General features: G+C 37.0%; 1 protein-coding gene across 5 annotated transcripts in view; it reads left to right on the plus strand.

The window, feature by feature from the left end:
* ADGRG6 (adhesion G protein-coupled receptor G6) overlaps positions 1–26,255 on the plus strand; it is a 112,799-nt gene that overhangs the window by 66,862 nt on the left and 19,682 nt on the right. For all 5 annotated transcript variants that reach the window (XM_037392453.1, XM_037392454.1, XM_037392451.1 and 2 more), the window contains 9 exons: positions 8,281–8,423; positions 9,119–9,233; positions 11,169–11,230; positions 12,694–12,901; positions 13,389–13,554; positions 16,804–16,944; positions 20,636–20,752; positions 21,889–21,934; positions 23,677–23,783. In XM_037392453.1, coding sequence (XP_037248350.1) covers positions 8,281–8,423; positions 9,119–9,233; positions 11,169–11,230; positions 12,694–12,901; positions 13,389–13,554; positions 16,804–16,944; positions 20,636–20,752; positions 21,889–21,934; positions 23,677–23,783 — 1,105 coding nt within the window. The remainder of the gene's footprint in view (positions 1–8,280; positions 8,424–9,118; positions 9,234–11,168; positions 11,231–12,693; positions 12,902–13,388; positions 13,555–16,803; positions 16,945–20,635; positions 20,753–21,888; positions 21,935–23,676; positions 23,784–26,255) is intronic.

Here is a 26,255-nt window from a genome sequence, read left to right on the forward strand (position 1 = left end):
ATATATTTGTAGTATGGCACACCCAGCTTGCTTTAGCAACAAACTTTAGTGCACTGGTATCTATCCACTGTCACTGCATTTATTCTCTTGAACCAGAGCCTTTGAGTTAACAGACATCTTACTAGATGCAAAACACTGAAAAATCATGCTAGAATTGAAAGCCAAACTAGTGTGAGTTAAACTATTTACCATATGTTCTCATTTCCTGACTTCTGCTGGGCTCAGAGGCACTGGAGTTGGGACAGCCTCAAAAGCAGCCAAAGAAAGTTGTATCGGTCACACCCCCTGAAAATTGGCCCTTGGGGGATTTCTTTGAAAGTGGCAGGCTGATTCTGAGGGTTATATGGGAAGGGAGTGAATCTTAGGACCAAATTAAGGAGAGAAAACCAAAGCATAATTAATCCTGTGAGGAAGGGACAGCAAGTGGCTGTGGGATGTATCTGTTTGCAGTGCAGGCAAAAGACCCAAAGGGAAGTACTTTAACTGCCATGATAAAAGCTGGGCTTTTCAATTTCAGCGGTAGTCAAGTAGTTACTGATGCTTCCAGTTTTCTACAGTTTACCTAGACATGAAAAGATTCATGAAAGGTACTATCTCCTTCCCACACACCCACAGTAGAAAGAAAGCTTTTATTGGCAAAACCATTTAACTGGTATAGTGTAAACCCAGCCTCTGAATGGGCTATTTTGCTGCTTGACCTACATTTCCAGTAGGGTGTAGTGATGTGGGTGGGATTTTTTTTTCACACTTCTAAATGATACGGTTATGCCAGCAAAACCTTTTAATTGGAGACCATGCCTTAGTCTTACCAACAATCCAAGACTGCTGGGGAATGTAAAGCTTTCCCTATCCCCACCCCTGCATCTTTATGAGGCTAGCAGACCAGCTTGTCAGGATCTTGTTCTCCCCTAGACTGCACACCTGATTTCTTTGCATCTCACCTTCCCACCGTCCTGTCCTCTGGACTTTGTTTCTTCTTCCTGGTCTATAAAAAAAGGAGGTGAAGAGGGAGAAGTTATTCCAGTAATTCCACTTTCCTTTTCCTTTTCTTTTCCCTTTCTCATTTTTTGACATGAAGTGTATATGGCAGTAAGTTATTTCTAATAATGTATCACTGTTATGGGGAAGCAACCTCATTCCTATTTACTCATCAAACATAATTTCAGAGGCAATGAAATTACAAGTTGATAATATGTCATAAAGTTTTTCAAGCCAGGCCTGGTCTAATGAGAAACTAGTCTTCTCATGGGCTCTAGCGCACATTGTGTTAAGGCCAAATGGCATTTTGTCATCATTCTGAATAATTTAGTATAAATGCTAATCATGTCACTCAAAATGTTACTGTTCTCCAAATAATCAGGATTGTTATGCTCTTCATGTTTTCTTAGAAAAAAGGAAAAAAAAAAGGGGGGGGGGAAGTCAAGATTCTGCCCAACCTAGCAATCTGGTTGGGGTAACTTAAATATTCCTATAAATTATTTCTGTGAATAGTTGTCCAAAGATTTTCTTGTTTCTCCATTTTAGGTAGTCAAGAAAAAATTCTGTTGCAGTTTTAGACAATCTACTATTTCCCTTAGGTTTTGAGTATTCCATTTACCTTCATGTTTATCCGAACAGAATTTCATTCCACAGTAAAAAATTAAAACCTAACCCATAAGTATCATGGCTCTAACTTTAGCTTTTACAGAAGTGAACATATTAGCCTTACCCTAACTCACTAAACCTTATGTCCCTTTACTGAATTTTCCACAAGATCATAGCCCTCTTATTTCTAAGGCACAATCATAAATCTTTAAATTGCTCTTTGAGTTTTCCCTCTATTTACATGAATTCAAATTCTTATCATTCAGATCACATCTTTTATCCTTACCTTTTGGATTAGTATTTTATACAACAGTTTAAAATTACCAACCAAACAACAAAACAACCTATGCCAACCTTTTCAATGCACTTTGCTTTGCTTCGTTTCAACTCTTATTTACCACACTGCTACCTTATCAGGGATCTTCTGTTATCGGTCTCTCCACCTAGTCTTCTTGCAGGTGAAGGAGGAAGAATGATTAGAGAGAATAATTCAGAGAAGGAATAGAAGCTGGAAGTGGGAGGTAGGAAGCTGGCTTTTTTTGGCACATTAAAAATAGGTCTTTTCCAAATAAGTATTTTAAACTGTACTGCATTCTGGAGAAGAGCAAAACAACATACAAATATGGAAGTGAATTGTTACACTTTCATTGCTGTGTTCTATGAGCTGCAGAAATCCAAAGTACACTGTGCTTATTATGCATTTATGTACATGGTGATGAGAGACAGACAGAGTGCCAAGTCCAAAAGTGCATATTATTATCAGCACCTTTAATACTGTGAAATCTCTGGATGGCAGCAGTATATCAAGCTAATGCTTTCGTAGATCATTAACTACCTTAATAGAATTTTACCACAGCTGTACTTGACTTTGTGTCTGTTTTTAATCTTTTCCTCTGGACATACTGTTTCCATCTCTTAATGAGAGGAGAGCAGTTAAAAATAAAGTGGACAGGAGTTCAGAATGGGTTATGGACATAGCTGTTTCTGTTTCCCATTATTTTGCACAAACCTTTGAAAGTGAAGCTGGTTTGTGGTTTTTATATAGATAAATTATAAATGTGTTTGTTTCTTTCATTAATTCTTTGCTTTTTATGACTGCAGCTTTGTCAGAACTTTCTATGACTGCTGCTGTTGCTTTTCTCAGAAGGGTCCTACTGTTCCTAGATCTTGTCAGATGACTATATAGGGCTGTCTTGGTAGGGGAACTGGTCTTCATTAAGCAGCTCAGCTCCCTTGCTTCTCCTTTCTTCTTTTATTTTGCAAGCAATGTTGAGATTTCAGGCCCAAATTAATTTATAACTTTTTCTCCACTTAACATACAAGTAAGATTATGCTTGCTCCAACTTCCATTACTTGATTGTCATCATTTTGATGTATTTCCTGTGATCAATTGCTTCTACTTTGTGAAACAACATTAATGTCAGCCCTGTTAAACAACCCTACCAAATTAAAAACCACAGTGGTAGCCATCCATGTAAAGACCACTAAACTTAGAAATCTCTTCTCTTAGGAATGAAAATAGAGAGGAAAGCAGGAAATCAGAGCAGCCCATGCCTAGTCCTGCTTTTTTGAAGTCTGTGGGAGTTTTGCTGCCAGTGTCAGTGAGGCAGATTCAGGCTCCTGCTTGCTGTGTTCTTGGGTGCTGTGTTGCTTAATGGAAAGTTTAATGGATTTGGATACAATTTAAGCTAATTAGATTGTGTAAGAGTTTTAGACAGGAGTTAGCAACATCAGAGCAGGATAGTTTTGCTTTCATAGTCCAAAGTATCTTTACTGAGTAAAGTATTAGGGTTTTGCATTCTTTGTAGATTACTTCATATTATTTGTTTTGAAATAATAATGCTATCCTTGTTATAAATGAACACATCTGTGATGCCTGTTCCTATTTTTAAAATTTTCCCGGTTTCTACTGGTGAGGTTTTAGGAACAACTTGCAGCTGGCCCACCCCTACTCCCCACGACTTCAGCTTCAGTGTTACCGAAGGCAGTAAGGGACAGCCTTGGCCAATGCTGAGCACCATTTTAAAATGCTCCATAATGTGTATGTGAGGTGTGATACTTCTGCTTGAAAAACCGACCAACAAAGAGCCAAGCAGAAATTCAGAGATGTCTGCACAGTGTCCTGCTGGCATCTTGTGTCCATGACTTGTAAAGAAAGACATCATCACAGATGGAAGAATTTGGGAATTCCTCCTGATTGACTGAAGGATGATCCCTTCTTAATCTCCTGCTGAGACTGCTTGCTCTTGATCCAGCTTCCAATTGCTTCCTTTGTCCTTCCACTGACTTCAACTGGATTTTGTGTAGGCCTGACATTGTGAGATGCCATTTTTAGGAAAATAATATATTGGGGAATAAGGGTTTTCTTTGTTGTTTTGGAACATAGTTCAGACGTAACCAAAAACTCATTTCAGTGAATACTGGCTGTTGAAATGTGAGGGATTCCAGCCCTCTCCATTTTGCCTTTCTGTTAGTAACGAATAGCCTTCACAGAAAGTCATCATGTACTGTAAGTGCTTTCTGTCGAAAAGCCATGGTTGTTTGTATTCCCACACCAGCTCTGTAAGCAGGAAGGCCTGGAGACACAAGGACAAGCACAGAGGTGTGACCATGCTGCTTGCGGCACTGTTCTGATACAGTGGCCATTAACTTAAAAGGAAGGCTTAGAATGCTTTTATTTTTAGTAGTCCAAAAAGTAGCTGCAATTTTTAGTTTTGTGTCCTGAAGTCTCAGATTTTGTTTTTTCAATAACATCGCCTGCTGAGAAAGGAACCTCTTCATCCTTGGCATTACTTTGAAAGTGTCTGTTATGCCCAGTCCTAATTTTTTGCTCTCTGTTCTGCACATTTTAGTGGTATCATAACCACAATTGCCTCAAGTAAAAGTTTATCCCCAACTCAGATGCTTTTGTGGAATGCTTTTAATTTCCCTCTGCTTTCAGATTTCTTTCTGTCTCATTCTGTGTGTTTTCTCACATTTTGTCTGTTGTCTGTATTACATCTTCACTGAGTGACTTAAACAATAGGAAGCTATTTTTTCATCTGTCCTGTTAATGTGAAGAAGCTAGTAATGTTTAGAGGTGATTCTTTGGGCCTACTTGTGCTTCCGGTCTTGAGCTACTGCTACTCATTGCTGCTTATTTTCAAAGGCAACATAACAGCAAGATTGGTAAAGAATTTAATGCTGACATCTTAAAACTTTTAAATATGCCAGAGTAGTTAGGAATGAAATTCCCAGTGACTTTTAGTGGAAATTTAGATTCACTGAATACTTTAGGTGCTTTAAAAATGATTCTTTATATACCTCAAATCAAGTAACATTAACTATGAGAGAAAATAGTGATTTGTTAAACAATTTGACAGCCACAGTAATTCAGTATTAGTTCAGGCTGTCTAGTACAACTGAAACTAGAAGTAAAATATGCATTGTTAATTACAAACTACATATCTTCAGGTATGAAACAGCCTGTGCTGCACGGTTCGCATGGTTTGCTAATCCTTCCTTCAGGCTCCTTGCATCGTGTAGCAATGAGACCACAGCCTGTGTGTAGGCACACTGTCCTGGAATAGCTGTGAGTCACACTGCTGGAGAAGAAAGCCGGCTTTGTGGTATGTGCCATGGCAGCACAGGCTCCACCACCACCTCCTGTGCCTCTGATGAGGATGCAACTTTGCAGACTCCTCCTTCTGAGCCAGCTTAGCTCAACGGACCAGGACGAAGTAGAATAGATGCCGGTCTTCCCCTGCTTTCCTGCTTGCTTCAGCTGACACCATTTCAGTCAGAAGGGAGGCATAAATACTTATCCCCGTTGTGTTTACCTACACCACAGTCATTTTTTTTTTTATATTGACAGCAGTAATACTATCAGTACAGGTTACTGTAGGTGATGTGTAATTTGTAATTGATTACTGCTCTGAGAATCTGTCTACTTATATATGGCACACAATAAAAGATATAAGGTTCAGTGTAGCAGATCTGGTGACACCGACAGAGCAAGGCATTGTTGCCATTTATTTGAGTGTTGGCCTGCTGTTTCCCAAATCAAGAATTTTGTTCTTCACCGTTAAAATGTTTTTCTTCTTGGATCTGAGTTTGACAAAAGTAGAAGGAAGCACTTAGCTTCGTATTGCATCAGCTGTCAAGTTAAAAGGTATTTATTTACTTTGGGAAGCTGGCATGAGTCATTCTGAAAAGTTTATAGACATTGTTTTCATCATAATATGGAACAGGCTCTTATACGTGACTTATGCTTTAAGAGTTTCTCAGAAAATAAATAACAAAGTGGTTTAACAGATTATTTTTATCAGTGCTTCATAATCAATACTTTTCTGTATAATTTTTCAAGGTAACTGTAATTAGTTCTACCTCATCTAAGCAGTTCTACCTCACCCTTCTACCTCAATCTACACACAGTTATGGGTACTAAATATCACTGTGGTTAATTGGGAGTCCTGCAGTAGGCAGCACAGCAGTAGCGGTGACTGTTCACTTATGACTTCTGTTCTGCAGCCAAGTGCTGAGGTAGGGAGTGGCATTAGTATATTAAGTTTTCCTCTTCTGAAGTAAAGGGAATAGATGATTGAAGCCAGAATCTTTTAGGAAAGATGGTTAAGTGCCAGGAGACTCTGGGGCTGAAGTACTGGAGGGCTGAAGGAATTGTCAATCCCGTAGGCAATTTCCATGCTTCTGCTAAAAATAAATGCCATAATAAACTTGTGCCTCGTAATATATCCGAGGTATACAGCAAAAGCCTGCTAATGCATATCCACCCTACTGAGGCTATTGCCATATGTTAAACACTCCATGTAGACCAAAGGAATGTTAGGAGGAATGCAGTATCTCAGGGAGCAGGGCAGGTGCAACCTGGCCAGGGATAGCCAGAATTTCCCTGCTAAAATACATCTACTGGGGAAAAAACAAGCCAAGTCAGCAGGTAGTCATATTTTTATCTTCTTTTTCAGCAACATGTTACCAGCAAAACAGCAGTTACAGCAATAAAAAAAATAAGTGTACTTATGTTCAACAAAACATACAATAAAAAAAAATTATCCAGGGACGAGGTATATTTATTTACTTATTTCTTTACATCTGAAACAGTGAAATGTTAGAGTATTTAGTTCAAATTCACGATATCTTAGTGAGGTTTGGGCTTTTCTTTTCTTTTTTTTTTTTTAATTTTTTTCCTAGACTGAGGGGTTGTTTTCTAATGCCAGTTCTTTTAATGCCATTCCACTAATGAGAGTACTTCAGAATTATTGGTTGGAGTTGTTCAGTTTTCAGAATGATGTCTGAGAGAAAGAGGATTAAAACTGCCATCTAAGAGCAACATCTGTACACTAAGATGTAGTTTTATACCGTACCAAACCAGGCACCTCTGGAAAATGCAGCGCAGAGCTGTCATCATGGGGATGTCTTTCTAGAAGATTTTTGGTAATGAAGTCCTGGTCTGTCTAGGAAGGGGCACCTGAAAAGCCTACTAGCCCTTTTCCATACAACACCCCTATGGAGTTTTTCTCCTACTCTTCTTCAAGTAGACCACAAGACCCTTTACCTCACTGCTGCATTCTTGCACTGGGGGCTGCCTGTGAAAGCAGCTCTGTTTGGTGTGTTCCCTGCTCACTGTAGGTGTGCTGGCAGTGCTGCCACTTCCCAGGCTGCCAGGAACTGCTCACACACTGCGAAGGTCTGTCTTTATTCAGGCTAATGGGTATCCGAGGGCAAGGCTAAGATGAAGAGAGCCCAAAGCAGGCTTGCTTTTTCCTTTTTTCCACATTTTGGCTCCCATGGAGATCCAATGTTCCATGCTTCAGTGGCGTCACCTCCTACTAGCCAGAGCCAAGCAATGCTCTTGGGTACCAACACAGTCTCTTCTCCAACATGTGTTTTCTGTGTCCCAGGAGGAAATTTCTGAGCCTTCCACTCTGGGTTTCTTTCCTGTGTCCTGCTTAAACTGCTTTTCTGTTCATTATTTCCCTTCCAGAAAAGCTATGTTTTTGGACAAGGGTGGGGACTGTTATATTTCTCTCACAGGAAAGAGACTTGGGCACTTTGAACTACTTCTTATGCCCAAGAAAGTAGCAGTGGGCTACAGTACAAAACAGCTATTACTGCTCAAATTGGAATTACTCATCTGAGCAACTAGACTTTCCTAATTAGGACTAAAAGTTTCAGAAGTGTGTCAGGGTGTTTTTCACTCCATCAAAATTTAGACATTTATATGTTAGGCATCTGTTCTTCGTTAGTCTTTCACTCTTCCTCTGTGGTCAGTGGAGACAGACCCTCTGGAGGATGACTTCTGACAAGTTTTGTAAGGTGGGATGAATCAGCTCTTAAACTCCTAAGCCATCAGCTACCAGAGTTTTAGATTTGATTAGGGCCTATTTAGAGCTCACAACTCACAACTTTATGCTTTCAACTTTTAATATCCTTTAATATAAGAATCTAAATCTTCTGAAAACATTTCTTAGCTCTTTTGATGAGTTTCTTCCTTAATGGTAACTAGAGGATGAAACTTCGCAGTCATACTTTCTTCTTATGACCCTATATATACAAAAATAATAATTTACAGATAATGAGCAACATTGTCTTGGTGACACTGTTCTATATTCAGAAAACCAGAGTCTGACAGATATTCTTATGTCCTCACATTTAATCTCTACTGTTCTGACTCAAACACTCGGATAATTTTCCTTGCAGTTTTTCGGTTTTGGCTCTTCTGGTTTATAATGCTACCAACAACATCAATTTAGAAGAGGAGGACATCCGACAGAAGCTCATAAATAATAATGGGACCATGGAAGGAGGATATAAGCTTCATACCGTGGACGTTGATCCAGTGGGTAAGTAGTTTTCAGCTTTGTTACAACAGCTTTTGTTTGCTTGTCCAAAAATAAGCATCTTCTATGTTAAAATGATCCCACATTTCCAGAAGGTATGACTGATTTTTAATTGTCCCTTTAAGCCTCATTGTTCCACTAATCTCAGAGAGCTGTACTCCAGGTACCTTTTAACACAAACACAGTTGTTCAGATTGCTTTAGTCAGTGTTTCCCTATCTGGTTCAAAGAGGCTGGAACAGTTCCTGATGGCACCTCTGGTAGTTTGAGGATAAAGATGTATGATTTACAGCCAGAGCCATAATGAGACATTTTGGACCTCCAAGGCCCCTCATAGCCACTTCTCAACCCTGTGGTCTGTGCTTTTGCCAGCTGCTGCCCTTAATCAGTCTCCTTTTAGCAGTCATCTTTTCCCATTCAACTCCTTCCAGTCAGAGGTTGCCCTTCCCTTGGGAGAGAGGAGGTAGGGGCTGGTGGACTGCAAATGGATGCAGCATGCAGTTCAATCCTTTCCCTTGAGAAGAGCAGTATAGATTGACCTTGTTGTGCACGCCTCCATTGCCACTACTCTAGATAACCAAGCATTTCATTTGAAGACAGCTTTCTGCTGTAGACTGGTTGATGAGCTGAAGACAAGAAATGGGAGATGATTAGATGAAGAAATTTGCCATTAACACTGACATACTTTTATTTTTACAGAAAAATGTTTAGCTGAAGAAAACCCTCCAAATTATTTTTGGCCAGATACCAGACCGACTGTGACCAACTTCACATTATGCCATGGGAGCTCAGTTCAGACCGCATCAAGAACCTGGTAGGTGTTCAGATAGCTAAAAATGATTTCTGGAAGATGGTTTTTATACTGTGGAAGATTATTTGTGTGCAGTAAGAGTATGTAATTAATTGGTAAGAAAAACAGGCTCATACACTCCTTCTGTAGGGCGTATTGAGGTCTACAATGAATACATGTTAAAAGTTACTATAAAAATAACACCTTCTTATGGAACAAAACTACTTTCTTCAAGTCCTGAAGTTTATGTTGCATGTCTGTGTTACAGTTTCACATTTTCTCCCACTCCACTACTACTATCTGACTTGCATAAGAAATTATCAACAAAACTCTGTGAAGATGAGATGTGTATTTGGTTTAATGCAGAACCTCTCATCTGACTAAGGGAAAGTAAAAGAAATTCTGTGAAACAAGTATTTTGTTGCTAGTCAGTTATAACTGAAGGTGGGGATAATCTTACACTTTAAGATCTGAACATGTGTTTTTAAGGTTTAGGCTAAATTTTCCCTAGTGTAGGCTTTTAGACACTGTATCTCTATTTCCCATTTGTAAAATGGTAAAATTATTACTTTCATTGATATATGACCAAAACAATATGGCTTTGATCTCCTTTGCATGCCCTGAACGCTATGATGATGCAATATTAAGTAATTTCTTCAATATTTAGGATGATCACCATTAAATGCAATATAGTAGCCTTATCCACCCACATTGCATCTGGAACATGTTCTGAGAAGATCAGATCTTTTTACTTTTTGAAAACAATATGGCAACATGGATATGAATCAGCTTTGAGGTTCTGTGCCAAACAGGAAAGCAACCAGCATTATATTTAACTCACTTCCTCAGCCTCTTAATCTTGTACAAGAACTGCTGGATTCTGATTGACCAGCTTTTGTTGTAGAGTAGTGCAGAAGTCAAATTGTTTTTATGTCAGAGCCTCAGAATCATTAAATTAAGACTTCTGGCCTCTTCTGCCCCAGTATTGCTTATCTTTATTGTTCATTTGTGGTCTACACAATACCATCATCTGTTTACAGCACTTCTCATAAAAAAAAAAATACTGTGTTCTGCACTGTGATATGCTTTCCTTGCTTCTGCCTTTACTAGCTTTTGCCAATATGGAGTACAGATGGGATGTGTTTTGAAAGAAGAGGAAGCTCTTCCAATGATCTTTTCTAGTCCTATGCATCCTACAGTAGAAGGTTATCTGCTAGTGTGCTGTTATAATAAAGGTGATCAACTGAGGAATAACTTTATTCTGTCATGTGCTGAGTGAAAGAATAACTTTTTCCCATTCTCCATCCTGCCTTTGCCATGCTATGATAAGATTATTATCTATAAAGAAAACTAAGGGAAAAATGTGTTAAATTTTGGAGCTGTATCTGGGTATTTTGCTATGATAAGGCTTTCTAAAAGAAGCATTTTGAAAAAAAAACAAAACGAACTTTTTATCTGCCCCTCACCAGCACCTGGATCTGATGCTGACCTGCCCAAGTTTTCATGGGTCGCATAAGTTTCTATCTCCACATAGCTCCTGTGCATGCTCTTCTGGGAGATATTACAGCTTGCTATTGACTTGATCAAAGCCATTTATATCAAAGGGAAATCATAGAAACATCATCTGATTAGGCCATAATAGGAGCATAATTTGTGTTAAAATTTGTGTCTTTCCCAAAATAAAAGGCCAAAATTTCTGCTGATGCAGTTAATTAAATCAGTACAGGAATCAGCTGGGAATTTGTCCAAAAGAACAAGTGTTTCTCTCAGCACTGTCACTTAATTGATCACATATTTCTGCTGTCAAGCATATATATTTAATGTCACTAGGGGTCATATTGCTAGGAAAATTGTGAATTGAGAAGAGTGGTCCACTGTGACACCTACAAAAGAATTGTGAAACATTAACATATTTTTACTATTTTATTTCATACAAATTTTGTCATTTTTCCTCTTTAGCTATTTGGGTCTGCAGAATTACACATCATACTGGGGCCAGCCTGATCTTAGAAATTGCACAGGTGAGTATATTGATGTTGGTCTTTGGCTAAAGGAATAGTTTTGTAGTCTTTGGTTACTGCTTACTAAAAGAAAGTTACATTAAGGAAGAATAACTTCCTTCTTTATGCTAAGTTGTTTAAAATCTTTCTAAAAAATCAGTGCAAAATAAACTCTGGGAAGTGCACCAGGCCCAGTTCAGTCCACCCATGAAAATCTCTGGATACTGATTAATGACATTAAATGCAATTTAAGCAAAAATAGAGGCAGGTAGTAGTTTGCCTCAATTTGGCATTCATATTTAGACAAATTTTAAAATGTTTCCAATGCCTATAGGTGACAGTGGAAGGACTCCCACTCTCTTCACTGGGCTTATGATCAGACATTTTCAGATTTATTCTCAGTTTGCAAAATACCCCTTGATGTCATTCTGGCCTTAAAGGAGGAGTAAAATGAACAGACAACAATTTTATGGCCCTTTTTTTTAGTTCCAGAGCTAGTGAAGAGAATGATACTCTCTTTTCAGAGCCCCTGCAGCAAGCTCCTGTTCTGAATTACTTTCTTGGAGAAGCTTCTTTTTCTTTCTCCACTAATAGGGGTGTCCTAGGGAGACTGGCTACCTTAGTAATTGAGAACTTGCAGTCAGGGTATATGAAAACATCATTTCATGTAAAATGGACATTCTACAGTAAATGTAGTAAAAGCTGTATTATAAAACAGAACATTAAAAGAACAGAGCCAGTTGCAGACTAAAGAAGAGTGATATATCAAAATCTTATTTGTAAATTCCAATAAATCTCAAACATTTTGATATTGTAAAATACTAATGGTTTTATTAGTTTTCTATCCAGGTACCCCATCAAACTTAACAGTTCAATACGTGATTTACGCTAATGTTTTCATGTTAGACACATACTCAAGCTTTCCTTACCAGGAAGATTCTTCTCATGAAATTTGCTTAGGTGTTGTGCTTGCCAACCCTCTGAGTAAGACTGCAATCCTCTGAAGGAACTGAAATACTTGCAATCAGGTCAGACTTTCTCACCAAAGCTTAAAAGAATTAATACTTTTTCAGTAAGAGTGACTTTGGATGCATTTGTTTCACTTCAAGACTGAAACTTTTTCCCAGTGAAAAAGAAAGGATAGCATAAGGAGAAAAAAGGAGAGAAAATACGCTTCTTATTCCTTACTTCCCCTGTTTTTCTTTCAGTCAGTCCTTTCAATAATAGTTCTGATGTACAAACTCAAATCAAATTAAGGAGAAGGACACAGCCAATGCGGACAGTATGTAATAATCAGCAGGTTCTATACACTTTTTCATGAAATTATAAATTTGATAAAATGATAAAATCCTATGTTCATTACAAGTACCACAGACCATGCTCTAATTTTCAACAGTAAGTATAAAAATTTGTGTTTCTGAATTACTTCAGGACTGATATGCATTATTTTCTCTTTTTATTCCATTGTACGTGTTCACTTACAGAAAATGCAGCTGACATAGCCAATCAGCTTCTGAATCTCACTGGTGAAGGGCAGCAGCTAACCTCAGACAAAGTAAATGATGTTGTGCAGAAGCTCAAAAAAATTGTGAATGATGAAGAAATTGATGAATCTCTGGGTTCTACCGTGGTGACAATTTTTTCCAATATTCTAACCAGTTCAGACAGTGTATTGGCAGCATCATCTTCAGAGTAAGTATTTCTGCATTTGAGACAAGTTTTTGAAAGCAACATGTAAGGTTGGAAGGATTCATTCTTCCATATATAGACAAACAATTGCAGTACAAAAATCAAACTTTTATGATTTCCACTAGAAAGAATTTTCCAAATTAGATATACAAATATTTCTTCTTGTACTAAAATTAATGTGCTTGACAAAAATAAAGTATTTGGGTGGAAAAGAAATCTCCTGATACATGACATAGCATAGATCTAAATATTGTTGGAAAATTATTTCAGGACCAGTGATATGTAGTCAGATAGTTTCTGTCAATCAAAAGTGTTTGTTTTCAACAGAGACGCGTAAATTTACAGCCTGACAGTCTCCTTGTGAATACATAGATGGGTGATAGAGACAGTCAATAATAAAAGGATCATCTGAAACATGAAGAACATATAGAGCATAGTGGGGTTTTTTTTCTGTATTCAGTTTTTAGAATAACTTTATTTTTATTTTCAGAGCTTTAAAAACTATCGATGCCTTGGCTTTAAAGATCCAGTTCACTGGACCATCCATGAGTATTTCAACACGAAACCTTGCTCTTGGAGTGTCTTCTATAAACTCAACTTCATTCAAAGGTGGTTCTTTCAGTGTCAGTCCACAGAATAATGCATCTGATTTCCAGGTACGGAACAAGCAGTTGTATTTAAATGTGAAATGGGCCTGTTGTTCCAAGCACGTTTACTGTGGTTCCTATAAACCCACTTATAACTCACAGGTCTCCCCCTACTTTCTATTTCCTTTTTCCTGCAATCATCCAAACAGATTAATGTAGTATTTCCTTGAGTGACAGGAAACCGAGATAAGCTCACATGTTCCGTATGGATGAAAAGTAATTTTCTTACAAATCCAGAACAGACTTCATACTTTTTAGGTTTTCTTTTACTAATGAAAAGGGAAAATAATCTTTAACAGTCTGCTGTATTACCCATTGTACACTAGCTAACAATTCCATTGATGCATTTCAGCTATAGAATAAGACACCTAAATATAGGTATGTACATGTAGATTTCTACAGATAGATCTTCAACCTTCCAGTACAGTTTAAACACCTCCTAATGGAGTCTGAAGGCTGGTCCAATTATTCACATGTAGGTTGATAGGCTTGTGCCATTTGGGATGTCTGAGGCAGTTCAAGACATTCACGTGGAGTTTGACCAGCCTAGATATGAAAAATAAAAGAAACACAGATCACTCAAAATGCAGAATGGTCTCCAGTGCTACAGTATCTAGACAGGCTGCTATAGTTAGGATACTTGTCATCAACTCAAAAATTTAAATTTTTTTTCCACAAATAGAAATTATATTTTTTCCCGCAAATAGAAAAGATCAGACGTCTAAAAGCTATGAAATAATATTTGAGGTGCACATGAATACCTATTGGGATTTTCCAAAGGTTCTGTTGAAATCAGTAGCAATGAGGTGCCAAGTCTTTTTAAATTTCATTGTATACTTGTCTGCATCTCCTGGTACCTAAATGCTTTTTAAAATGTAGTGCAATGTAATTTTTCACAGTTATATAAGAAGCCTATGACAAAGGTAATGTAATCTCCGTTTCCTGGGAGTCTAACCATTCAAATACACTGAGGCTTACTTGGGAAAACACACAGAAAATATTAAACAGAAAAATAAAAATAATCTGCTAGCATTTGGGCCAGAGGAACCAAAACTGAATTGAAACAAAATGTGGTATTATAAAAACAGTGTAAGACTATTCACCAGACTACAAGCATCTTATGCAACCAAATTAATTTCCACTGCAAAGCAGCATGACAAGTATCCTAATAAAAGACTGATTATTTTATAAAATACTATATCCTGTAAAAATCAAAAACAGTAATGAAGACAGTGCTGGGAAAGTAGTAGTAATATAATAGGATGTAGGGCTTTTACATGCTGTGTATATAGACTTTGGATCAAAACTCAAATGCTGGTTTAAATAGACAGAAATGCGTTTAATGTAATAGAGTTTTCACATACTTATATTCATGAACATTTTGGCTAAGATTTCTTACAATCAATTTTATTAGAAGTTTTTGGTAATTGTACATATAGTTTTGTTCAGGTCTCCTATTAATGAAGCTCAATAGCTGATTGTTCTTTGTTATCAAAGGAACATTTCTCCTCCAGATTTCATCCTGTATTTATGGAAAGAGGAAAGGAAAAATTCTGAAGCCAGGTTTGGGCTGTTTGCATGTATAAAAGAATTACCATCTGTGGCTTGAGGACATCCAGGAATTTTCTTGCCCTGGAATCATTTATTATAGCACTGTCTAAATAATCATAAAATCCAAACTCCGTCAAATTATTTATAATGTTCCTATTGGAACATGAAGTTGTTCTCAGACTTCCACATTTCCAACAGCTGATTGAGAATTCCTAGCATCCTTCCTACCAGAAAAATCTGCAGCAGCTGTGGTCACAATTTATATTTTCCATGCCTATCAGGAAAGATACTTGCTATCCCTGCTGGAGGGAGATTCCCTTTTTAAAGCCCAAGTTTTTCAACAGTGATGTGATGATCTATCCCAGGCTCATCAGAGAGCATTAAACTCTTCAAGCTGTATGTCAGAATGTTTCCAGATTTTATTTCATTTTTTTTTCTTAAAGTAGATATCAAGCAAATGTATCCATGGCAATTTGGAAAGATTCTATTTCAGTCCACTGTGTCTTTATGTTTCTTGCCAAAGCTTTGACTAAGTTAGCTTTTGGTGATTCATATTATCAAATTATTCCTGTAATATATCCATACTTCTTTATAGAAGCCTCTTCCACTCTATTTGCAGACAATACCTAATGGCACAACTTTATCACACACACACTTCCTGTTTAACGTGACAGAATTATTCTTTGAAAACCTTTTATTCAACTGCATTTAGCACTGTCAGGAGACACCTATGAACCACTTCTTACTAATTTCCAAGGATGCCTGTTACTCACAGTAAATCAGTGGAACTTAAATAAATCTATCAGTAGCCTATGGCTTTTAACTTTCTATTAGCTAATGGTGCTTTTAGAATTATATGATTGATCATGAGAGGCATAAATACATGACCAAGTTGCCTCTGGAGAAGTCAGGAGCGTGAGTTTCCTTACCTCGCAATAACATTCTTAAACACTTTTACTATAGAGCCACTGTGAGATGGCTTGCTCCCCTTCCTTTGATGGGTAGGGTGGCACACCTTGAGTATGCTACGGTGGGAGAGCTCTCTTGTAGCTAATGAAATGCAAGCTTGCATCCTTGTTTCTTTCCTGCTCACTTGTTATATCCCTGTGCCATAGAGGGCTTTCAGCTGTCTGACACATTACCAGTACAGATTAAACTTATATTGATGGCAGAAAGTGACTTTTTTGTGCTACACGGAATGATAGAGAGGTGACACTAATCATTGTTTTAAAATCTCCCTTCTGTAACAGAGAAACTAGAAAGGCTCATAGGAGAATTAATTCAGATGTGCAGATCAAGCCAAATAATACAACTTAAGAAAGAAAGATTCACAGCATATTTTTCAGTTCTCAGCAATGTTTGGTATGATGAGAAGTACCTTGAAGGTCACTGAAAATTATTATTACTGTTATATTATCATCTCATTATTTCCAAATCATTATTATAGTAACGGAGGAGTGTTTTGATTTTATCTAATACCTTTTTGTAGCAGAAGGCTGATCTCATGCTGGAATGGTGGGAAAGCCTCCTAAGCCTTTTTAAAATTTATTTATTGCATTAACTCTTACATACATACAGGTCATAGTAGTGTTGATTGGTTCTAGTCCCATGTTTACATATCTTTGCGTAAGGGTGTGAACCCAGTTGTGGACAATGGATGGTTTGGGTTTTGTTTGAACATGCTCTTCTGTTGTTTTTATTTAACAGATAGATTTTGACAAGGATCAGACAAATGCCTTCGCTTCTGTTGTTCTGCCACCAAGTTTACTGAAGAATTTAAGTCAAGACGAGTTTGAAGTTATATCAAGGGCTCAGTTTACTTTCTTCAATAAAAATGGTCTTTTTCAGGTAAACTTTAATGTGTTTGAAGTCATTCCAATTAGGCTGAGTCAAAGCCACCTGCTAAAGGTTTTCTGTAGTGTAATCATTTCACAGCATCCCATGAATTACAGGAATGAGAAGGTGGTAGCAGATGTAGGCGCTAGAGGCAGTGTTATGTTCAGTGACAAGATAGTCAAAGTACCCAAGCTGAATTAAAGTCAATGATTTGACTGCAAATTCCCGTCACATGGGAGATAAACTTTTTCTCAGGGTAACCTATGGAAAACTGTAACAGAGTAAAGTAGCAAGGCCTCTTAAAGGGCATAACATGTTAAAATGCATTAATATAGGTCCTTGTTATTCAGTGGAGTCAGGTTCCTTTCAATCAGAAGAGAATTTGGCCTGTCACACTGCCAAGTACTCTTTCTTCCTCTTTTCCTTAAAGGAGTTGGTTTACACTCATATCCAGCTGACTACTCATATTTAGTTGCAAACTCTGGGCTGATGGCCATTGCCAGAGAACATTTGGGTTTGTACATATCACTCTTCCTATATGTGTTTTCATAAGCACACCGTATTTTATTATGGAATAAGGATAACAGTACTTGTACCTGAAAAATAAAGGGACTCAGGTAGATTTGATTTTTTTCTCCTTTGGGTCCCATCATATGGTAATTATAAAAAGTTCCTACATGATAGATGCAAAAAAATAAGGAAGAATTCACAGCTTGGAAAAAACAACCAAAACCATACCTATATGGAAAAAAAAAAAAAAAGTTAATTAAAAAGGAAACATTGTTTCATAGTGAACCGTAGACTGAGTCTCAGAAGACTTGAGTCTGTTTTCCCATTAGTATTTCAAGTGACCTTTGGCTCTTGTTCATCCGCTGAACTGTGTAGTATTGTATTGTCCCTATATTATCATTTTTATTGGCAGTGTATCCAGATTCTTCAGATAATCTGAGCAAGAAAATACCCATGACCCTCAGTTGCCTTCTGAAATACACCCCAAAGTACCTTTAACTATTGAAAATAGTATTCATTTTAAGCCCATTTTTGAGAAAAACAGGATGGATATATTTAATAAAGAAACCAGAATACAGATGTAAACTTGTCCTAATGGCATAAAATCATATAAAGTCAGAATGTGTCCTTTAATGGTGCAGGAATGTGTTTCTAAGGGATACTTAATAAGTCATTGAAAAGCAAATAACATTAAAATCTGCATCTAAATTTGCAACTAAAATTCCTTCCATTTTTTTGTGTGTTTTTCAAACAATTTGTGGGTGACATGTTCAACACTATTAAATAAAAATGTGTAAAGCTCACCTTTTAATAAGTCAAAAAATAAAGTAAGTCTAAAAAATAATAAAGGCTAAAAATAAATGATCTCCATGCTGTCTCAAACCCAGTAACTTTATCTGTATATATATATAACTATATAAAAATATTTCACAAATATATTTATTCCAATCACAATTAAAAAAAACCCCAATGCTATTAGCTGCATTTCTTATAAGCATTCAACATAACAGTGAAACATCATACTTTACATCACTGGAGGGTTTTTTTATTTGCCACTGGAGAATGCTAGTAATAAGTTTTATCTTGTCATTCATTAAAATCTGATGTTTGCATTACTTAGAATACTATATGAAAAATTAATGTAAGCTATTCAGGGTGGGATTCATTTTGCCAAAGGCAGGTGTGTTCAATGTACATACCTATGCTTGAACTGTTCTCCATAAGTTGCCTTCAAAGCCAGTTAATGCAAAGAGTGGACACTGTTGAGGTGTGACACATCTCATCCCAGTGCAGGACTAAGCATCAGTTCCCCAGGCAAATAAGCAAAGTGCAATTTGAGACACCTCAAGGTACAAAGGTACTACTGGCCGACAGATGGGACAAAGAACATCTAAGAGATGTGAGATCTTCTGCAGTAGTAGCTGGAGACTAGGCAGGATACCTTAGAGCCTCTAAAATGGACACTTATTTTAGGCAACCCATATTCAACCTAGGTGTATAGAATAAGTAAGATGGATTACGCACTGGATATGCTAGTTTCCTTTCGTTGACTGTGTTAAGAAATGCTAGAATGGCTACTTCAGTTCTAGACATCTTTTTACGTGTTTAAAGTTAGGTGGAAAGAACATCCTCATGAGTTTTAAGGCCATGAAAATAAAGTGAAAATATGATAAATATGTGAATTGTGATTGTCTAGACTAGACCAGATTTATGGCATGAACACTAGCCATATTGCTTTACTTTGTACCTCTGTGTATTTTATTGGCTAAAAGCTTACCCCTAACTTTAGATGAGCACCGCCTTATAGCTAAATAAGCAGTTCTCTGTATTCTACTTTAATGCACACAGTATTTCTATTCCTTTCTAAGGACAAGTAAGAATATATTATATTGCCTTTCCTGAAGAGACATCTGATATGTCTGCTAGAGGCAGAATCCACTGAAACCCATAGAAATCTGTCCAAAGGCTTTCCTAGACTTTGTCAGGTGTTGAAATTTAGGTAGTAGCCAAGAGGTTTTCTCGTTTGAATGCTCAAGAACTGTCTAGAAAACTGCATTTTCACTCCTCTGCAATTTTTAAGTTTTTAGGAAATTAGGTCACAGAGCTCCAGTATAGTCTGAAATGCCATGTTTAAAAAATCTTGCATATGGTTATTAAGAAGTTAAAATCTCTTCGCAGGATAATGTGAACTTAATAAATGAAGCTATTCTGCCTTTCATGAATGGGTGGTGGGATCTCATGAGCCCAGTGCTGAGCTGATACCTGACATCTTGTCAGGCTAACAAAACCCCTAGACTGAAGGAATCAGGGTGTGGGTGTGGGGGGTGGGTGGGGAGGGGGCTGTCAGGAGTTTCCCAGTGCAGATTTTTGGAGGAAAAGTGAGTGGCAACAGATTCATTTATTCATTTGACCTAAGATCTGCCACACGGAGTGGCCAAGCTTCCCAGCTTCCCATAAGGCCACCCAGCCATGTAACTATGCAGGTTTCAATGGAAGCTCATCAAAAGAAAATAGTATTTCCAAAGCAATTCCATTTTAATAAATCATCAGTTTCCAAGGAAAACTTCTCTTTTGGAAAATTCTCAGTCTGGTACTTGTTCACTGCCTGGTAGAAATGTTATTGCTCAGTGGTAACATCAGTATTCTATTTCATTTCTCATCAAATATGACCTAGTAGCAAATATCTCCTACAGTATGTAACATTTCTTTGAATTTGTTTACTGTTTCTTAGCCATTCATTGTAAATGGAGGATGATTTAGCAGCTATACACAGAAAACAGGTTATTGGCTAAAAAATGCATCTACTGAAAAGGATAGCATCGACAATAATAAGAAAGCTAGTTCATTCTTGTTTAGGGAAATGAGCTAATCATATCATGGGTTATCTCCTACATTGTTTGAGTTATAATTTTGTTGGCATCAGACATAATGATTAAAGGTGGAATTTATGCCTTCTAACCTCTCTCTATAATTGTGCCTATATATGTTTATAACTATAAGGAAAATAGGGAAACTTCCATGAGGCAAGCTCATAATTTGATTTTATAAACATAATGTTCATATATTGCATGATCAAAAGTGAAAAAATGCTGACAACTTATTTGTTCTGGCATGCTACAAAAATGAAACTGTGTGCTCTGGCTTTTATGTTATGTGCTGCGTAAGCATTTATATTTTTCTGAATCTTTCAAAGGATGCAGAAAATCCTGCCAATTTGACCAGTTTTGTGGTGGCATGCAGTATTGGAAACATCACCATTCAGGATCTTCAGGATTATGTGAAGGTTACAATTAAGCATACCAAAATTCAGGTAAAACAAGATTGATTATTCAGATGAACAGGCAAACAATTTATATATAGCAAAGGCTAAGCGTATAGCCTGATTGATTTGGATGGATTTTTAGTAAGGACATAAACTAAAAGGGAAATAAAAACTCTAGAATGAAAACAAATAACCGAAAAGTAAAAAAAAAAAACAAAAACAACCAAAAACTCTTCCTCACACATTCCTGCTCTGTATTTATATGAAACATGTTGATTCTGCCACTCAGAGGCAATTTCTGTGCCAATAACTGTAGGCAAAACCTCTGTTCATGACCACGTTTGTGACCAGTGACCAGAGACACGATTTATTACACTGGAACTTTAGAATTACTTAAATTCTTTGATCAAACATGAATTGTATTGTTAATAGCTCCCCAAGTTATTTTCTTGTTAATGTGGTTTTCAGCAAAGGAAGAATGGACAGGACCATATTGTAAAAAGGTGACTACAATTAATTTAGGAAAATACAGACCAAAGGCAACCTTTTGGCACATACTCTTTCAGTTAAAAAACATGCGAGCTTGAGTGTCCTCAGACATGCTGTCAGCAGCTACTGCAAAAGAGACAATAGCACTAGAGAACTTAAGAAAGAAGATGTTAAAATGCAATAGCTAAGTAAATTAAGTGATGAGAACCCAGTTTCTAATTTTCACAGTTCGATTAACTTTCCTGTATTTCATTATAATGATTATTTTAAGGACAGGCAAAACAACCTCCATTTAGGTTCAGCAGGCTTTTGCACATTTTCAAGGCCAGTTATATAGAGGATTCATCAAGAAGTCCTAGGAAGTGAACAGTAAAAAGTAGTTAGACTCTGTAAAGACGTCATACTCATGGATGACTTTAGTGAGACAATAAAACTTAATTAGTCCGAGGATGTGGAAAAGGAACAGTGCAGAGGAAGAGTGCTCTAGATTTTATAATCTGGGCAGATCTGTCTTTCTAGTGGAGTAAGTTCTAATATGACACAAGAAAAAAAAAATTGACAATCCAAATATTGATTCTTCTTCTCATTAAATAAAAAGATAAGGAGTAAAACATCTGTTGTAAATGTGTATGTTGATGAGATTTATGTTTGAAGAGGTATACCAAGTCTACTTTTGCATGTCATGTGTTCTCTAGGAAGATCCTAAGCCTACCTGTGTCTTCTGGGATATGAACAAAAATGGTAAGTTTAAAAATACCATAGTTTTAAAATTGCTCACCGTCTTAGCCATTTTGCTTCTTAATCAGTCCTTGCAGAATTAGAAGAAGTCTTCAGACTGTATCATTTTTTTCTGGTTAGTACAGTTGCTTGTAACAGCAGATGTTAATTATTCTTGTAAAAATACTTTAATGTAAATTTGTTTAACATTTTAAATTCGTAAATTAATTTTCTCTACTTTTCTGTATCTGACAATAGTTTTTCACTGATCTGTCTGTCTGTGCAAATTAAATAGTAATGCCACTCAGACACATGAATGGTTCTTAGCAATATTTTTAACTGGTCATTTTTAAAATGTTGGGTTATTTAGTGGTGAGATTATGCCTGTTACAAATCTTAAGCTGTTTTTTAATTCTGTGGAAGGTTAGGAACTGCATTACACAAGTTTCATCTGCCTTGTAAATGGATGACAGTCAGCATGGTGAGGTCTCATGTGGAGACACACATTAACAAGGCAGCATTTTAGGCCATTGTTCATCGCTACTGCCTAACCCATGTGTGATGTTACACTCATGCTTTTCATCCTTTGCACAAAATAATTCTCTGGGATGACTTTCCAGTACTTTCTATTTTAGCAATCACTACTGAGATGTTACTCTTCCTTACGATGAAACAGACGGAGTGAGAACTGTCTTTAGCAGCAGTATATCAGGTGGAGGGGTTTGGTACAGAGTCTTGAAAGAAATAAAATTTAGCATCCAAACTTGTAGTTGAAAGCAGGAAATTCAGACAGAATAACTGAGAAGAATACAGAAAGATAAAAATGAAGGGGGAAAAATCTACTTAGGAAGCGAGTCTTAAGAAACACATCAAAGGAGAAATGCACAGGGAGGAAACTATTCTCACTGGCTGCTTGAGTGTGGGAGAGCTTAAAGTGGTTTTGAAACATCTTCACAGTCTTTTGAGAGATTCTATCTTGAACTGGAGGTACATTTATAGGGCCAGTCAGATAATTTGCTGGATTTTGCCTGGAGTTATGCAAAAAATATCTTTTAGAGTTCAGAGAATATGAACTATTTCACAAAATTAATTCATATTTTAGCAGGGGAAAATGAAAGAAGAAGTAATCAGAAATACAAATTTTACTTTTTAACATTTAACTTTTAAAGGTAAAATCTTTTTACTTATTTTTCAGCATGGCCTTTTCAGGTGGAGTGAGTAGGGGATAGTTTACTTCATGTTTTTTTCTTAAGACCACAAAAGGTCATTGGGATTATCCACTCTGACCTTCTGCATTACACACTGCAGAGAGGAAGGGTGGGATCGTCTGCTCCTGGGCCATAAATACTTTCATGTGACAGGAGGTATATGAGTAGGAGGAAGGCAGGTGTAGACATCACATCAGTGTAGTAAAAGGGAGTTCTAAAACCATCTTACTGTTGGGTAAAACTGAGGTGTGATATAATGTGATATAATGCGTGATCCACACATTAGGTCTCACTCATCCCTCATTAACCAAACAGCTCCCTACCTTTATTGTAGCTCTCTGTCTATTGCTTCTGCTCAGTAGTCCATTACTGGGACACTCATCTGGTGTGATTCTCTGCTAGGAAATCTCATACTTGCTTCTGTCCTGATTGTTTTTAATGTTCACCCATTCAATTTGAGAAAGCATTTCTGCATTTGCACAAGATGAAGTGAGCAATTTGTTTAAAAAGAGGATGACATGAGTTTGTTGGAACGTTTCACCTGTTTCATTTCCATAGGTGGCAATGGTGGCTGGAACCCTGCGGGCTGCCAAGTGGACGGCAAGTCCAATGAAAACGAGACAGTTTGCCTATGCAACCACCTCACACACTTCGGGGTCCTAATGGTAGGCAACCTCACTGTTCACTAAGTTATCTTTCCTAGGAACTGCAGTGCAGTCTTTGTCTTGCATTGAGACAACTCTTGGTTTTGTTACTTGGGTTATTTCTTTTGCACATTATTTTTAATAATGATACATATTTTTCCCCCTTATTGTCATAAAGTTGTCTTTTCATCACAAAATAGCTAGTGATAAGGGTTCAGGAATGAGGTAATGAATAGAATTAGTAATGAAAGCACATTATTATTATTATTATTATTATTATTATTATGTTCTTTACAAGTGGCTAAATATTATAAAACAAAAAGTAAAATGTGCCCATAAGAGTATTCTAAATTTTGAAAATACTGTGCCACAAAAGACCTGGGGTTGAGACTTCTGAGTGATACCAAAGTACAAATAGCATATTATAACATCCAACTCCAAAGCTGGGACATGGCTGGGTGAAAAAGAAAGTCAGGGACCGTAAAATCAAGGCCCAGTACTAACACTTCCACTAGCAAAATAGGAAAAAATGATCCAAAAGAGTCCTAAGGTGCAGGGAGGGGGTCCCTGTCATTTCCCTTAACAATATAATCTGACAAAAATTACCTGAGTGGAGACAGGAGGGTGTAACAAGAGGGAAGTGAATGAGAAAAAAAGTCTAGGTAGATTTGAAATTTCAAGATCAGAGAAGTGGGAATTTGTTTGAAAAAAAAAAAAACTAGGAGAAAAAGTTGAGGTGCTGTTTTCAGAACAAAAAAAAGAGACTCATATTGTTAGGGAAAACAGTCAGGGAAAAAAAAATGTCTCACAGTCAGTAAAACTGCTAATGAGGATGAAAAGGCAAGGGAACACGATTCCCTTTCATCCCGAGATTAAAGAGGCTAAATTGTCCCTTGGAAATTTTGGTTGCACATCTGACAAGATTTATATTTATCTAATGTCAAAAACTATAAAGTAATACTTTCTTTTGTGAAATGTGTAAACCTGTATTTGCTGTTTTCTAGTAAATGGCTTTAATCAGCTTTGGCAATGCCTTGCAGTATAGGCCATCTGTTGGAAAAAGTGTGCCCACTGAGGGCTGGTACAAAACATTTAACTCTACTCGATCGGAGCCTTAACCAAAGTCTACAGACTGGTTGGCTGAGATAGGTAAACATAGCCTTTAGTCTACGTATCAAAGAGATGAAAGAGGGAACCATACAGAGCACTTCAGCCTCATTAGCCTAAGCACCTTATCATTCAGGTGCCTCTAGCAATTTGCACATGTAGTGTTTCTGAGAGAATAACCCAATGTGAAAAAGATGGAATATTGCTATCTTTTCTTAATATTGGGGGGTGTGTGTGTGTGTGTGTGTGTGTGTATGCTTAGTAATGGGCTGAAACGTTTCTCTCCTGAAATTTGCATTCTTTCGTCTCTAAAACATACTTGCAGAAAAGATGTTTGGTCCTCACCATAGTAACACTCCTAGTGGAAGTATCTGGGTTTTGATTTAACTTGTTGCAGTGACACATAGGACTTAACTGCCCAAGGGAGCTGCATGCACTGACTTTCAGCTTTGGCCTTCCAGACCCTTAATAGAGCTGCTCTCTTCATGCCATGCTGAGATGTAGATATGAAAAAGCCACAAGCCTTTTGTCTTTTTGCAAGTTAAATTGTGGTCTTGTTTCACTTTTTCATCCTCAGAGGGAGAAAAAAAAGGGCTTTCTTTAGGATATGTTCAATGACTCCCTTCTCTTCCCTGAATGCTTTTGTGGCAGTAGGAAATAAGGCAGAAGTTCTTTGAATTTGGGATGTGTTCCAATAGTTTTTACACAGTTTTGACCCTTCTAGTTGCTTTTCTGCTTTAATAATATTTTATTACTTTAATTTAGATATCAAATTATTTTCAAATAACACTCTCATATATATTTAAACTGTCATAGAAGGTTGGGACAGGGTGTAAAAAAACCTGCTCCTTCCTTTTCCTATGAAGAATGGCAAGGTCTGTAGTATTTTGTTCATTTCTTTTTACTAGATAATTTTTCTAGAGACCACAGTGACAGTGACTGTAGAATAGATACCATTATGTGTTAGTATTTGTTCACATTTACTCTACAGTGATATAGATCCAAATATTCTCATTTTTTTCTTGTCCTTAGAAAAGGAAATAGCACTGGCATTTATTCTCAGATGGTACTATGTGGCAATTACAGTTGGACAGAAAACTGGAAAAAAAATCCTCAGAATGTTCCTGCTTCATTTCCAATTATTTTTTTTTAAGTGTTGTCTTTGTCACTATTTTTGCTGACCAATTCTATTTATAACTGTAGTTTGCATGTCAAAACAGACCTTAAAACCAAAACCCAGTATCTTACCCTTGGTTTCACCCATAGATGATTAGCTACATTGGCTCTTACAAACTTTTAATAATGAGAAGTGATGTCAGAAACTCCCCAGAATATTGTATGAATGTTGCAAAACGTTTCAGTATGAAAACTTTTAAATGAGTTGCC

Source organism: Falco rusticolus, chromosome 6 (assembly GCF_015220075.1).
Source record: "Falco rusticolus isolate bFalRus1 chromosome 6, bFalRus1.pri, whole genome shotgun sequence".
Taxonomy (NCBI): Eukaryota; Metazoa; Chordata; class Aves; order Falconiformes; family Falconidae; genus Falco; species Falco rusticolus.